Below are 15,381 nucleotides of genomic sequence, written 5' to 3' on the forward strand. Positions count from 1 at the left end.
CCATACCCACTCTGTCCTTTCCTCCTTCCTTCCCTGTCCTGTCCATTCACTCCTTCCTTCCACCTGTCACTCCTCCACCTGTCCACCCTCCTCTGTCCTCCTTCCTCTATCTTCTTCCTTCTTCCTCCACCCTCCTCCACTCTCTTGTCCATTCCTCCTCCTTCCCTCTCTCCTGTCCTTCCTTGTCCTTCATGCCTCCCTCCTGTCCTTCATCCTCCTGTCCACTCCTTCCTTCTCCTCCTGTCCATTGGTCCTTCCTTCCACATGCCTGTCTCCTCCACTCCTGTCCTTCCTTCTTCATTCCATTCATGCCCTCTTACCTGTCCTCCTTTCTTCTTCCTCCTTCCTGGCTGTTCCGTCCACTCCTTCATACCCTTCCACTGTCCTCCTCCACCCTCCATCTGTCCACTCCTTCACCCTTCCTGTCCTTCCTCCTTCCTTCATACCCTCCTCCTGTCCTTCCATCCTCCTGTCCTCCACCCTTCCTTCCTTCCTCCTTCCTCCACCTGTCCTTCCTTCCACTGTCCACTCCTTCCTTCCTCCTGTCCACTCCACCTTCCCCATTCCACTCCTCTGTCCACCTCCTTCCATACCCTCCTGGGTCCTGTCCTCCTTTCCTCCATTCCACCTTCCTACCCTGTCCTCCACCACTCATTCCTCTCCACCTGTCCACACCTTCTTCCTTCCACTTCCTGTCCATCCTCCACCCTTCCTCTCCCTCTCCATGTCCTCCTTCCATACCCCTCCTGTCCTCCTCCTCCTTCCTTCCTGTCCTCCTCCTTCCTTCCTTTCCTCCTCTCCTCCATCTTTCCTTCCATACCCTCTCCTGTCCACCACTCCACCATCCATTGTCCATACCCTCATTCCTGCCACCTGTCCACCCTTCCTTTTCCTCTCTCCTTCCATCCACCCTTCCATTTCCTCCCTATCTGTCCTCCACCTCCTTCCTTGACCTCCTCCCTCCTGTCCTCCTTTCATCCACCTTCCTCTCACCTGTCCTCCTTCCTCCACTCCTGTCCTCCTTCATGCCTCCACCTGTCCATCCTTCCATCCTCCTGTCCATCCTCCACCCTCCTCCTCCTGTCCACCATTCCTTCCACCTGTCCTGTCCATTCCATGCCTGTCCTGTTCCGTGTGCCTCTCCTTCCTTCATGCCCTGTCCTCCATCATGCCTTCCTCCTCCATTCCATGCCCTCCTCGGGTGTCCTTCGGTGCGTGTCCTCGGGTCCTCCTTCCTCTGTCCGTCCTCCACCCTTCCTTCATGCCTTTCATCCGTCCTTCCTCCTGTCCTCCACCTCCGTTGGTCTTCCTCCGGTCCTTGTCCACTGTCCACATCGTTTTTCCTTCCTCCTCCATCCGTTCCTCCATCTCCTTCCGTGTTCTTTATGGTCGGCTTCCTCCGGGTCCGTTGTTCCGTTCCTCCGGTCCTCCTGTCCCCTCCTTCCATCCGTCCGTTTCCTCCCTCCATTCCGGTATTCCTCGGGTCTCCGTCCTCCTCTCCATCCTCCGCTCCGGGTTTCCGGCCTCCGTTCCGTTCCATCCTTCCTCCTCCGGCTCCGGCAGTTCCGTTTTCCGTTCCGTTCCGTTCCTCCGTTCCTCCGTTGTCTCCTCCATTTCCATCCGTTCCGTTCCTCCGTGTTCCGTTTTCCTCGGTCCGTTCCGTCTCCCTCCATTTTCCCTTCCTCCGTGGTCTCCGTCCTCCGTCCTCCACTCCTGGCTTCCACTGGCTACGTCCGTTTGTCCCTCCGTGTTAAAAGGTGCCATTATTACATGGTTCCTCCACACGACAAGCACCGTCCTCCCTGTCCCCACTCCCCTACCCCTCTTTCTCCCTCCGTGTTAAAGGTGCCATTATTACTGGTTCCTCCTAGTCCAACACCGCTCTCCTGTCTCCCTCCCCTACCCCTCTCCCCACACTTTAGCTACATCAAGTTTCAACCTCCGTGTTAAAGGTGCCATTATTACTGGTTCCTCCAGTCCAACACCGTCTCCTGTCTCCACTCCCCTACCCCTCTCCCCACACTTTAGCTACATCAAGTTTCTCCCTCCGTGTTAAAGGTGCCATTATTACTGGTTCCTCCAGCCCAACACCGTCTCCTGTCTCCAGCTCCCCTACCCCTCTCCCCACACTTTAGCTACATCAAGTTTCTCCCTCCATGTTAAAGGTGCCATTATTACTGGTTCCTCCAGTCCAACACCGTCTCCTGTCTCCACTCCCCTACCCCTCTCCCCCCACACTTTAGCTACATCGCCCAAGTTCCTCCCTCCATGTTAAAGGTGCCATTATTACTGGTTCCTCCAGCCCAACACCGTCTCCTGTCTCCACTCCCCTACCCCTCTCCCCACACTTTAGCTACATCAAGTTCCTCCCTCCGTGTTAAAGGTGCCATTATTACTGGTTCCTCCAGCCCAACACCGTCTCCTGTCTCCACTCCCCTACCCCTCTCCCCACACTTTAGCTACATCAAGTTTCTCCCTCCATGTTAAAGGTGCCATTATTACTGGTTCCTCCAGCCCAACACCGTCTCCTGTCTCCACTCCCCTACCCCTCTCCCACACTTTAGCTACATCAAGTTTCTCCCTCCATGTTAAAGGTGCCATTATGACGGGTTCCTCCACCCCAACACCGTCTCCTGTCTCCACTCCCCTACCCCTCTCCCCACACTTTACCTACTGAATGGAATAACTGCGTAGTTGCCCCTCCTCTTGGAGCAACACCAGCTGTACCCCATGTGTGGAGGAGGCCACCATGCCGGCCCGTCAGCCTCGTCCCTGGGTCGTTCTGACATCCGTTCTATCTCGCTTTTCATTGTGCATCATTGGAAATCTGGGGGGTGATAACAAAGTAACATGTTTTTATCAACGTAGATCAACAGCAAAAATAGTTTACCAAAACAGTTTTGCTTACTTCATTCATTTTAATGTTTTTAAAGGGATTATGTCAAATTCCAAACATTGTCTAGTGTTTTCCTGTCTTGATATATAGCATATGTCTTATTTTGTGTAAAGATTTCATAATACATCAGAATGTGTTTGATTTAAATTTTCGGTAAAAAAATGAAATTTGGGAATAAAGTTTATATAAGACATTTTGTTTGTTACTGAAACAAACTAACCCATGAATATTTTAATGAAGTAAGAAGATATGCTTATGTTACTCATGTCTATTCTCTGTTTGTTTATATGTCAATCCTGTGTTTGACATAATATATAAACATTTTGCGGCAATCATGTATATCAAATTTCTTGAAAACAATTAAAGAATACACTCAGTTACATCAAAAACATACATTTTTTCAATTCATTCTATACATACGAAGCCACAGACAAATTCAATAGCAAGATTAAGGCTTGTCAAAGGCACTTTATAACCAGAGTATTTATTTCGAATTATTCTGGTTCAAAGTGAATTTGAAGGATGAGCAAAATGCAAAATACTTGAAGAGTGTTTTCTGTGAGTCTGGAGCTATGTTACCTGTACAGTGTTTTCATATCGAGCTGTGTTACCTGTATGGTGTTGTTAGTGTAGGGCTATGTTACCTGTATGGTGTTTTCAGTGTAGAGCTATGTTACCTGTATGGTGTTTTCAGTATAGCTCTATGTTACCTGTATGGTGTTTTCAGTGTAGAGTTATGTTACCTGTACAGTGTTTTCAGTGTAGAGCTATGTTACCTGTATGGTGTTTTCAGTGTAGAGTTATGTTACCTGTACAGTGTTTTCAGTGTAGAGCTGTGTTACCTGTATGGTGTTTTCAGCGTAGTGTTATGTTACCTGTATGGTGTTTTTAGTGTAGAGTTATGTTACCTGTATGGTGTTTTAGTGTTATGTTACCTGTATGGTGTAGTAGAGCTATGTTACCTGTATGGTTTTTTAGTGTAGAGCTATGTTACCTGTACAGTGTTTTCAGTGTAGAGCTATGTTACCTGTATGGTGTTTTTAGTGTAGAGCTATGTTACCTGTATGGTGTTTTTAGTGTAGAGCTATGTTACCTGTATGGTTTTTTAGTGTAGAGCTATGTTACCTGTATGGTGTTTTCAGTGTAGAGCTAAGTTACCTGTATGGTGTTTTCAGTGTAGAGCTATGTTACCTGTATGGTGTTTTCAGTATAGCTCTATGTTACCTGTATGGTGTTTTCAGTGTAGAGTTATGTTACCTGTACAGTGTTTTCAGTGTAGAGCTATGTTACCTGTATGGTGTTTTCAGTATAGCTCTATGTTACCTGTATGGTGTTTTCAGTGTAGGGCTATGTTACCTGTGCAGTGTTTTCAGTGTAGAGCTGTGTTAACTGTATGGTATTTTAGTGTAGAGCTGTGTTACCTGTACAGTGTTTTCAGTGTAGAGCTATGTTACCTGTATGGTGTTTTCAGTGTAGAGCTATGTTACCTGTACAGTGTTTTCAGTGTAGAGCTATGTTACCTGTATGGTGTTTTCAGTGTAGAGTTATGTTACCTGTACAGTGTTTTCAGTGTAGAGATATGTTACCTGTATGGTGTTTTCAGTGTAGAGCTATGTTACCTGTATGGTGTTTTTAGTGTAGAGATATGTTACCTGTACAGTGTTTTCAGTGTAGAGCTAAGTTACCTGTATGGTGTTTTCAGTGTAGAGCTAAGTTACCTGTATGGTGTTTTCAGTGTAGAGCTATGTTACCTATATGGTGTTTTCAGTGTAGAGCTGTGTTACCTGTATGGTGTTTTCAGTGTAGAGCTATGTTACCTGTATGGTGTTTTTAGTGTAGAGATATGTTACCTGTACAGTGTTTTCAGTGTAGAGCTATGTCACCTGTATGGTGTTTTTAGTGTAGAGATATGTTACTTATACAGTGTTTTCAGTGTAGGGCTATGTTACCTGTACAGTATTTTTAGTGTAGAGCTATGTTATTTATAGTGTTATAAATGTACAACCAGTCCCGTTATATCATCTCACCTGTAATACTTGACCAGTCCCTAACTCAGCATATCTATCACCTCACCTGTAATATTTGACCAGTCCCCAACTCAGTATATCACCTCACCTGTAATATTTGACCAGTCCCCAACTCAGTATATCATCTCACCTGTAATACTTGACCAGACCCCAACTCAGTATATCATCTCACCTGTAATACTTGACCAGACCCCAACTCAGTATATCACCTCACCTGTAATACTTGACCAGACCCCAACTCAGTATATCATCTCACCTGTAAGACTTGACCAGCCCCAACTCAGTATATCACCTCACCTGTAATACTTGACCAGACCCCAACTCAGTATATCATCTCACCTGTAATATTTGACCAGTCCCCAACTCAGTATATCATCTCACCTGTAATACTTGACCAGACCCCAACTCAGTATATCATCTCACCTGTAAGACTTGACCAGCCCCAACTCAGTATATCATCTCACCTGTAATACTTGACCAGACCCCAACTCAGTATATCATCTCACCTGTAATACTTGACCAGTCCCCAACTCAGTATATCATCTCACCTGTAATACATGACCAGTCCCTAACTCAGTATATCATCTCACCTGTAATATTTGACAATCCATAATTCAGTGAATCACCTTACCTGTAATACCTGACAAGTGTGTCATTCCACCTGTAATGATTCACTAGCCACTTTGGTCATCCCACCTATGATAATTTACCAGTCACACCTTTGAGAAAAAAATATTACAAATAAAAAGTCTTTACAAATTATGGCGTAACATCATCCTAAACCTGTGCCATTACAGTCAACATTTCTACATAAAATACATGCACCTCCCAAGATTCTTGAGGATACTCAAAAATATGTGAATTTCAGGAATGTGAGATATTACGAGAACCTTTGGCATCTGGCACAGTCTCATCCACCTGTAAGATCTCAATCTTGTAGTTTTCTAAGAAAGAAGAAAACAATTAATGTCGGAATCCAATTCATGAGGCACAAGATGGCCGAGAGCTGATCTGCTTCAGCTAAAAATACAAAGATATGTCTGTTTGCGTACAAGCTTTTTATCGCCCACTAATTTGTTTGATTTTCTAGATTTGGCGGCAAGTCTACGGGGAAGTGTTAGAAATGGAGGGGGTGCTTGGTGAAATAATGTTTATATCCTGTACATAACACTACTGCATGAACGTCAGGAGCAGAGCAACTCTCCAGTATGTGTGTATGTTTCTTGTAGTCTTCTCTATACAGATGGAGAACACTCGTGGAGCTAGAGTCCTTGATTGGATTACTTGATGAGGTGCAAAGACTGTAAATGTATCTAGTATCTAGAACCATTGCTGAAAAGTGCTTCATTTGGGAATCTGCTTTTCCTTACATACTTGAATGTACCATGACAATGCGTTCTTCCAATTTAACTGCATAGGTGGATTCAGAGTCCCCCCCCCCCCCCTTTTTTTGTCCTGAAAGTTCATTAAATCAATGGCAAATCTATTTGGTCTGAGGTGAAAATGAGCTGTGCACCCCTCCTTTCTCAAAAAGCTGTATCTGCCCCTGAAATGTCTTTCAACTGAAATGGTCACGAAGTAACCTATTCTCCATCATTGCTCTTGCCAACTCATCTGTTTGTTCTTCCGTCTGGCTTGCTACCCACCCATTTGTTTGTTTGTTGAATAATGTTGAATAAACATTTTGAATTTTATAGTCGAAGTAACGTTTGGGTTTCCAGGGAAGATTAGCTCCCAGTGACCTGCGCTGGTTGTATGAGGTAACTACTGGATTGGGCGACTTGGTGGACATCGACATTCCACGATGGTGTAATCGGTGCTCACAATATCAACCACTGGATTTTTTACTTCTGTTTGGTTTGCATTGTCTGAGTGTCACTTGAACTTACAGTTTCGTGAAAGACAAATTGTATTTTCTTCCTTAATAGAAATAAGGGGCAATGGGTTAGCTTAGTGGTTAAAGCGTCTGCTTGACATGCTGAAGATCTGGGTTTGATTCCCCATGTGGGTACAAAGTGTGAAGCCCGTTTCTATTGTTCCCTGCCATGATATTGCTGGAATGGGTTCGATTCCCCACGTGGGTATGATGTATGAAGCCCGTTTCTATTGTTCCCTGCCATGATATTGCTGGAATGGGTTCGATTCCCCACGTGGGTACAAAGTGTGAAGCCCGTTTCTATTGTTCCCTGCCATGATATTGCTGGAATGGGTTCGATTCCCCACGTGGGTACAATGTATGAAGCCCGTTTCTATTGTTCCCTGCCATGATATTGCTGGAAGGGGTTCGATTCCCCACGTGGGTACAATGTATGAAGCCCGTTTCTATTGTTCCCTGCCATGATATTGCTGGAATGTTGTAAACTGCAGCGTAAAACCATACTCACTCATTCACTTAATAGAAATAAGGATCATTTTTTTATGTATTAATGTTCCTTAGTTACCTTGTCCTTGTAAAGGGTCAGCCTAGCTACAGATGTAGAACCTTCGAGACTGGTCAGATGACTGGTCAGATGACTGGTCAGCTAGGGAGTAGCTGCCTGCCCCTCATACATGCACCAGTTATTTGACACATTCAGCCAGTCTAGGCGACCTTCAGGTTGGGCTTGGAGTCACATTGAAATCTCTGCCCTTGTAATCCAAAATACGTTCCACCTTAGATGATGGAGAGGTGGCTGGATTCTGTTTTAGCTTTGCCTTGTGTGATGCATCAGTTCAGTGTGATATGTTAGAAGAAACAAAAATAAAAAAAGTTATGAACCGTTATGAGGAATGTGTTTGTTTCAAATTTGAATTATTTTGAAGTTAATTTGAAAATAGGATACTTTTGCCAATCAGTATTGGGACCTTGATTTCCATTCAAATTAGCTGGAATGCTGAGGAAGATAAGATGTGAAAAATATATATTCTTCAGGTAATATTGCATTATTCAAATTATTTTGATACTTATGCTTAAGAGTATAGAATGTATCTTGATCATCTTTGTTTTCAACATGTGGAAACCTATTTCAGTGAGTTTGTAAAGCATCTTCCAACTTCTGTGAGAGGCTTTTGGAAGTTGGAGTTGAATTGAAAAGAGGATTCTGTGTAGACTATTATCCAGCAGGTTATCGAAGGCTGCTCTCTTACACTATAGGGTCCACTACACTAAATCAGAATCACATGCTCCCTGAGCGAGCACCGTATGTAAACAACTGAAGAGACAGAGACATGTGACAGCTGTCATTGGATGAAATAGTGTGAGATGTTTCCGCTTTTTAAAAGCACATCCATCCAGTAATTAAAACTGACCACAATTTTAAGTAATTAGTGCTGTCATTTTTATCACCATCACTTATGCTTATTGTGTGTACAGATATTTTCCAGTAGGTGACATTTGGTGCTGTACTGGGGTTGATGTGTTCTGCTTCCTGTGCTCGGAAAATGAGCAGGACAATTTGGCCAGAAATTGTGTTTTATTGTAGTTTAAAGGCCTGACTGTACCCATGTGTACCTGGAACGGTTGTTGATAGCCTGGATAATTTAAAAAATAAATAAAAGGTTACTATAGAAGTCTATGGGAAAACATTTGGTGTAACCTGTAGTCAGGCAATTGGGAGCAGTAGTAACATGGTCAAGTCTCTATGACCTCTAATGTTACCCTACACACTTCAGTGACCTTGACAGAGATTGGGAGATTTCAGCCTTCCCTCTCAGTCCAAGTAGCATCCTATGAAAACCTCTTGTTGCCACTTTTGTAGCATATATCATATTTTATAATTTCTCATTGCTTTGATTATGTTACCATTTATTCCATCATTTTCTTGGGATTTCAACTGTTTTCTCGTTGCTTCGATTATTGTATTGTTGCTTCAGTTATTTTATTGTTACTTCAAGTTTCTTTCCACAACTTTATTTTTTAAATTTTCTCACTGCTTCGAATATTGTTATTTGAAATTTTAACAGTTTCTAAGAAACTTTGAATAACAACCAAATATTTGAAGTAACAAAGAAAAATAATAGTAGCCATGAGAAACATTGATTTTCAAAGTCAAAGTCAAAGTCAAAGATCTTTATTATGCATGAAGGCCTCCAGCCCATATACAAATACATATAACATATATACAATCAAAATATATTGGAAACATGATGTAAAACCATTAAGAGTTTAACAACGTCTGTCTCTTTTTATAAGCAGTATATATGAATTTGCATAAATTTAATAATGCTTCATTTGAAGCAGAAGTTAACAGGGTTTTGAATATGAAATATATTTGGAATGCAGTTGTAAACATGTGGAAAATAAGATAATCTTTCTTCAGAATAATATTTGCATACTAGAAGAAAATGGAATTCATCCTCTATACCGCATTTACAAACAGGACATGTGCGTAGAGATACATCAATATTCAACCATTGATTAAAAACATATTTATGCTGCAAAAGTGGCAGTATTAGGCTATCGTAGCCTTCAGCTGACATAGTGTCACAGTGAGTAATTATAATGGTTTATGTGAAGCTGTCAAATGCAGGATACAAACCTACAAGTAGGGGTACAAGTAGTAATTAGATAAAACACTCGAGGCCACTTCAAGATGTCATGTTTGTTATTTCTACTGATTATTTTGTAAATAAAACATCTTGTTTGTAGGCAACAGCTTCTTCATATTCAGTTTCAGCTCACTTCAGAAGCAAGAAGGGGTTCACCAGAAGCTATCATTTATGTGATGTACTGACGTTGTGCTACAAACACACAACACCCATCCTGACATGTGCAGAAAAGCATTCTTGACATTGTGATCACTTCATATGTTAGGGTGGAAAAATGACGTTCTCATTCACAGCAAGTTACTTTTCTTGTGCCTTCCCTTGTCAGTTTGGTTGACTTCTTGTCAAATGTTTGAAAATATCATGCCAAGGACATCTTTCTGGACACCTTTGTTTGGGACAGTTCATAGAAGGCAGTGAGTGAGTGAGTTTTGTTTTACGCCGCACTCAGCAATATTCCAGCTATATGGTGGCGGTCTGTAAATAATCAAGTCTGGATCAGACAATCAAGTGATCAACAGCATGAGCAGCAATCTACGCAATTGGGAACCAATGACATGTGCTAACCAAGTCAGTGAACCTGACCACCTGATCCCTTTAGTCGCCTCTTACGACAAGCATGGGTTACTGAAGATCAATATTCTAACCTGGACCTTCATGGGTTTCATAGAAGGGAAACAGTGACCTATGGTCAGGCAACATATCACAGATCGGGTCTTGACAACTGCTGTAAGTGCCCTGTGCCAATGCCAGTGCCAATGACAATATTTTGTGAAACTGTAGGAAGAGATTGGTTTAAAGGATTATTAATTGGTTGACAGCTATAGTGTGGAATGACCGGAATCAAAGTTACAAAGACTGTCCCTTGGCCTTGGTCTCCCAGGACAGAAGTCTTGAGCTAGTCTGTTATACAGAACCTGAAGCAAATATATCCAAGAAAGCCAACGCATTGAGTCTAGAAAATGTGGCAAGTCTAGATTTCCACAGCTTCTGAAAATGAAGAAAGTCTCAGGGCTCCTTTTCATTGTATTTTGTTGTTTTTACTATGAACTTTTTTTCCTGTAAAATATGTTCATTTCAGAGACTAGTTGTTAGTCTAGTCTTGAGCCTCTCTAAGTATTTGTATGTGTTAATGTCACAGAAGTTTTGTCTTTTATATCTGCTAACTTTCCATTATATCTTTTTGCCTTTATTCACATTTCTTCTGAAACTCTTGTGGACACAGGTTGGTTTGCTTGTTCAGTGATTAAAGGTTCCTCCTCAGTGACAAACCAGGCTGGGTGTCCACAGGTCACAAATCAGATGAAGCTATGCAGCGTTAGCTCAGCAGAACACACGGATGGCGTTCTGGTTCAGCAACTTGACTCCTGAAATCTTCTAGGGCTTCAGTTCTGTCCTGCAAGTGTTGTGTCTCCGTGGACAAGTGATGTAGTTTTTTTAAACATGCCTCTCTTCACCTAGCAGTGAATGGGTACCCGGTGTGTGACTGTTAACCTCCTAGTGCCTCACAGGCTGCTTGGGTTGTATACTTCCCAGGGAGTTGATAAAGAAAATTGAGTGCACATTATCTAGTGATCAGGGTAATGATAAGATCACCCATGGTCAAAACACATTTTAGCAGCTTTAAACTGGAAAGTGTGCTATAGAAATTAATGACATAATATGTATTGTTATGGCTTGCTTGGAACTGTGTAGCAACGATAAACTGCAGGTACTTGTAATGAAGACTTAAGGATGGTGCTGCCAAAGACTTCATACTTCCTAGCTTGCCAAGTGCCTAGTTCCTACCTCTTAAACTGTTTAAATTTATTGTTGCCTTATTTTATGTACATACATTAGTTTGTTTTGTCGAAAATGAGACAACTCACTCAGAACATTGCATAGTATTCCATAGAAACTCTGGGTAATTACAATAATTACCAAACTTCAACCAGTGTATGCCTTGACTTAATTTGCTATGACATTGGAAGTCATAATTCTAATTTTGAAGAAATAGAATACTGTGTTGCACAACCAAGCATCACTGATTACAAACCAAACAGTTTCATCAGGAAGGACGATTAGAACATGTTAATGACTTCTGTTTTGTAGTATCTGAAAGTATACATTGTTCATATATATAGGCTTTCCTTGGACAAACATCCCTTGAGTCAGCTTCCTTCCAGCGTGTTTGTCTGTGGGCTTTGAAGGAAGAGGAGGATATTACGGCTATTATTACACTAGCTAGATTTATCAGATCTTAAGTATTGGCTTGTCAGTCACCTCCATTCATTGTTAACCCTCTTGCTTTTGTGTTTAGAGGTGTTTCCATAATACTTTTTGTACGGCATTGAGTAAAGGTTTGTATGAAATTGTTTTATAGAGTTAAGTCTGTTGATCCTGGTTGATCCTGGATGATCAGGGTGGTGGGTAGATTTGTGGTTGAAGCGTTCATTCACTATGCCTGCAGACCAGGTTCAATTCCCAACATGTAATGACTTCGTTGTTCCCAGGTATACAATATACGTCTATGGCATTGAATGTTATATTTTGGATGAGTGATGCATAATTGGATGCATACAAAAGTGACATTACATTGAATTTGTAAATTCAGACTATTTCACTGGGATTGAGACCAGTTTAGCAATTTTAGCTCTTTTCGTCTGCTTGTCATTGCCTGTTAATGTTTCTATCACTGACAAGTAATACGTGTCTTAGCTTCAACTTTTGGATAGATAGATGTTCTCGTCGTCTAGAGCACAGTGTTTATGTTAGCCTTTCACAAGTTTTGAAGACAATCATTTTTAAACACTATTTCCTAGAATATGAATGTTATGTACTGTACACCTATCTAAACCTGCTTCATACAACTATGCTGGCCTATACAACCATGGACTTTACATTTATCTATGATGTAAGTTCTTCAAAGAAGTCAGAAGTTTCTTGTCATGGATTGAAATCCCTGCTTCACAGCACTGATTCATTTAAGCAGCATCCAGGATCCACTTTGCTAAGGATCACAAAAATTCAGAACTTTACTTAAACATAGATTTATAATTTAACGTTGTGTCCATAAAACTGGATGAATAATAATGTGGTAACCCCTATTTAGGCAGACAGCCACTTTAACCTAACCTTGTGCACTTGATACATGAGTAACCATAAACATGGTTTTCATGGCACCAATCAACCATTTTGATGTCAAAAGCAGGTATGGGATCCACAAGATGCAATGACATACTGAAACCTAGCATCCATGCTTACAATAAGCTTAGGTATTTAAACCAAATTTGACCCCAGTTTTCTGTTGAATCCATGATTTGATCCTTAGCAAAGTGTGAATAATATATGACTGTCATTCATGTCGAACCAAATTTTCTCTTGAGACTTATGAAATATAATGTGGTACATTGGGATTTAAGTGTGATATATTAACTTTATTTTATTTAAAATGATGAAATATACTTGTACATATTACCTGCATGGACAACATTCAAGAAAGATAATTATCTCGCCTCACACTTGAATGTCAGATTCTGATTGGCTGAACGATTTCTGTGACATGTACAGTGATACCTTGCAATAACTCACTTCGTGATAACGTGGATTTGGTTAAACCACTGGGTAAACCTTGCCCAGTGATCACACATCTTCACGTCATCAGAAATAGTGCAGTTTTTATGTGTTGAAAGGTTAATCGTGTTGTCAACTAGCGAAATTCAGTGCGGATCGAAATTAAAAAAGGTTTTGCTATACATCTCCTCGTATTATGGTTTTCAGATGCTTTAGAAGCATTCGAGGATTTTCTCTAATAATCACACGAACAGCAAAACATCGGAATAACTTATAAAAGACAACTTTAACAAAAGGACATGCCATCAGCTGAGTACTTACAATGTTTGCTGTGATGCAACACATCGCGTGTCATCAATGTAGTATCAATGTATCCTGCTGACATTAAAGGTATATTGTTGAAATTACTGAACTGTTTTGGTATGACACTTGCATCATACCAACTACAACTTTATATCCTGAATTAATAATATAAGAGGCATTCTTGGTATATCTTGTTTATTCCTAAATGAAACAGATGAAGGGGGAATAACTCTGAGTTTGATTTTTGTCGTCTGCTGCTTCAATGAATGTGAAAATGAACAAAATAGATAAAGCTTAACTAATTTGGACTAAAACATGCTTGCAGACGACAGACCTGAAATTTAAGTACATATGCAGTTAGATTCATGTCACAGTGCTTGGGGAACATGAACTTCAATAGATGGAACATCAACCCATGTCAGTCTCTAAACCTGTAGACAACATATAATGTTAATTTCACTCTATAGTTAATCGTAGTAAAGCTGTTACGTTGGTTCTGAAATAGTTAACACAGGCAGACCAACCTGGTTAAAAACCATGTGAATTGTCTCATTTCTGATGTATATAAATGTTAAGTGAAGATGGGATATGTCAGAGCATGTTCACGTAGATGATGAAGTAGACGTCCTATACAATTGCATGTTATCAGAAGTTTGACCTGACGTTCTGCATGGTGCACTAGGAAATAAACCAACAATTATTTCTCTGTGGATAAACTAAAGAAATGACTGCAGTGCATGTATGTACATGGAGTGCTGGTGATGTTGTGTCATGAAACTGTCCTGGTGTAGACGGTACTGCATGTTGTCGTCTGACTCGCTGCACCGATGTCACGGTTTGCTTCCAAAATAGATTGTAGATGCATTTATGTTGCAAAGTAATGACTGGCAAATGGTGTTAACATTGTCTTCTGTATTTTTTTGTATTTCAATGGCATTTTAAATATTTTGTTAATATATTTTTCACATGTTATCAGATAATAGGGGTAGCCAAGTGGTAAATTCAAACCTAAATTCCTGTATTGGGTGTTCCGTGTGGAAACATTGCCTGATTTATTTTTGCCATTTCCTAGAATAGTGTATGTCATAGCTTATAACACAAACATTCAATCGGGCTGGTGGGGTAGCATTATGGTTAAAGCGTCTGCTCATCACGCTCAAGTCCCGGTTCGATTCTCCGCATGGGTACACTGTATGAAGCCAACTTCTGGTGTCCCCCGATGTGATGTTGCTGGAATATTGCTAAAAGCAGTGTAAAACCTCACTCAGTCAATCAAATATTCAATCAAATATGGTTTTGTTACCTAGAATATCAAAGGCTGCTGATTTGTAGATGAGAATTATTGGGCCAGAGATATTTCTCCACTCTTTGTTTTAAATTATGCCTTTTAATCATTTTAGTTTGTTTGCAAAACTGACCAATATACAATCACTTCACTTACTTTTGACAATATTAAGGGTCAACACTGTATAGCAATTACCTGGCAGGTCCGCACATTTTTTATATCTATTTACCTAACACCTACATTACATTTTGAGCCAAGCATTTAGTAAAATATCTAACATAAAATCAAGGACTAAAATACTCTCTCAAAATTTATTTAATTATTCTCCCATGCTGACCACCCCAGTCCTGTATCCCATCTTCACCCTCTCATCCAGGTGATAAATGACCTTTTGGAACAGAGCATCATGGGATTGGTTGACTTGACCTAATTGTTTGTAGTGTCCAATGAAATTAGTAATCCTTGACACTCACACACAGGATACGTTGCTGCAAGTGTTGCACTTCCTGTTCATTTCCGCTAGAGTTTAAATATAAAGTGTTTGACGTTTTTGACTGAGTTTCTGTTGTTTGTACGCAATAGGATAATAAATATATTTAATTGAACTTCACATTATGTTGTGCAGTGTTATGATGTGTAAGTAATATGGTCACGCTTCCTTTCCAATGACTTATATAAATGTACTTTATAGAGCATTAAGCCCCAAAACTGTTAAATGGAGCTTGTTTGTTATCCAAAAGTAAAGCAAAAAGTGCATGAAACAAAGACTAGTTGGCTTGAAGTTGGTATACTGT

General features: G+C 40.8%; 2 protein-coding genes across 2 annotated transcripts; both read right to left on the reverse strand.

Annotated features, from left to right (window-relative positions):
• Positions 1-367: 367 nt before the first annotated feature.
• On the reverse strand, positions 368-739 carry LOC124282524 (dehydrin Rab18-like). The gene has a single exon (XM_046718538.1). The coding sequence runs from the start codon at positions 737-739 to the stop codon at positions 368-370; it is 372 nt and encodes a 123-aa protein (XP_046574494.1).
• Positions 740-925: 186 nt separating this feature from the next.
• Positions 926-2,810, reverse strand: LOC124282525 (glycine-rich cell wall structural protein 1.0-like). Its single transcript, XM_046718539.1, has 2 exons — positions 2,675-2,810; positions 926-1,743 (listed from the first exon to the last, which is right to left on the reverse strand). The coding sequence occupies exons 1-2, from the start codon at positions 2,808-2,810 to the stop codon at positions 926-928; spliced, it is 954 nt and encodes a 317-aa protein (XP_046574495.1).
• Positions 2,811-15,381: the final 12,571 nt, after the last annotated feature.

This window comes from Haliotis rubra, unplaced genomic scaffold (genome assembly GCF_003918875.1).
Source record: "Haliotis rubra isolate DU_JTF1 unplaced genomic scaffold, ASM391887v1 Scf3, whole genome shotgun sequence".
Classification (NCBI taxonomy): Eukaryota; Metazoa; Mollusca; class Gastropoda; order Lepetellida; family Haliotidae; genus Haliotis; species Haliotis rubra.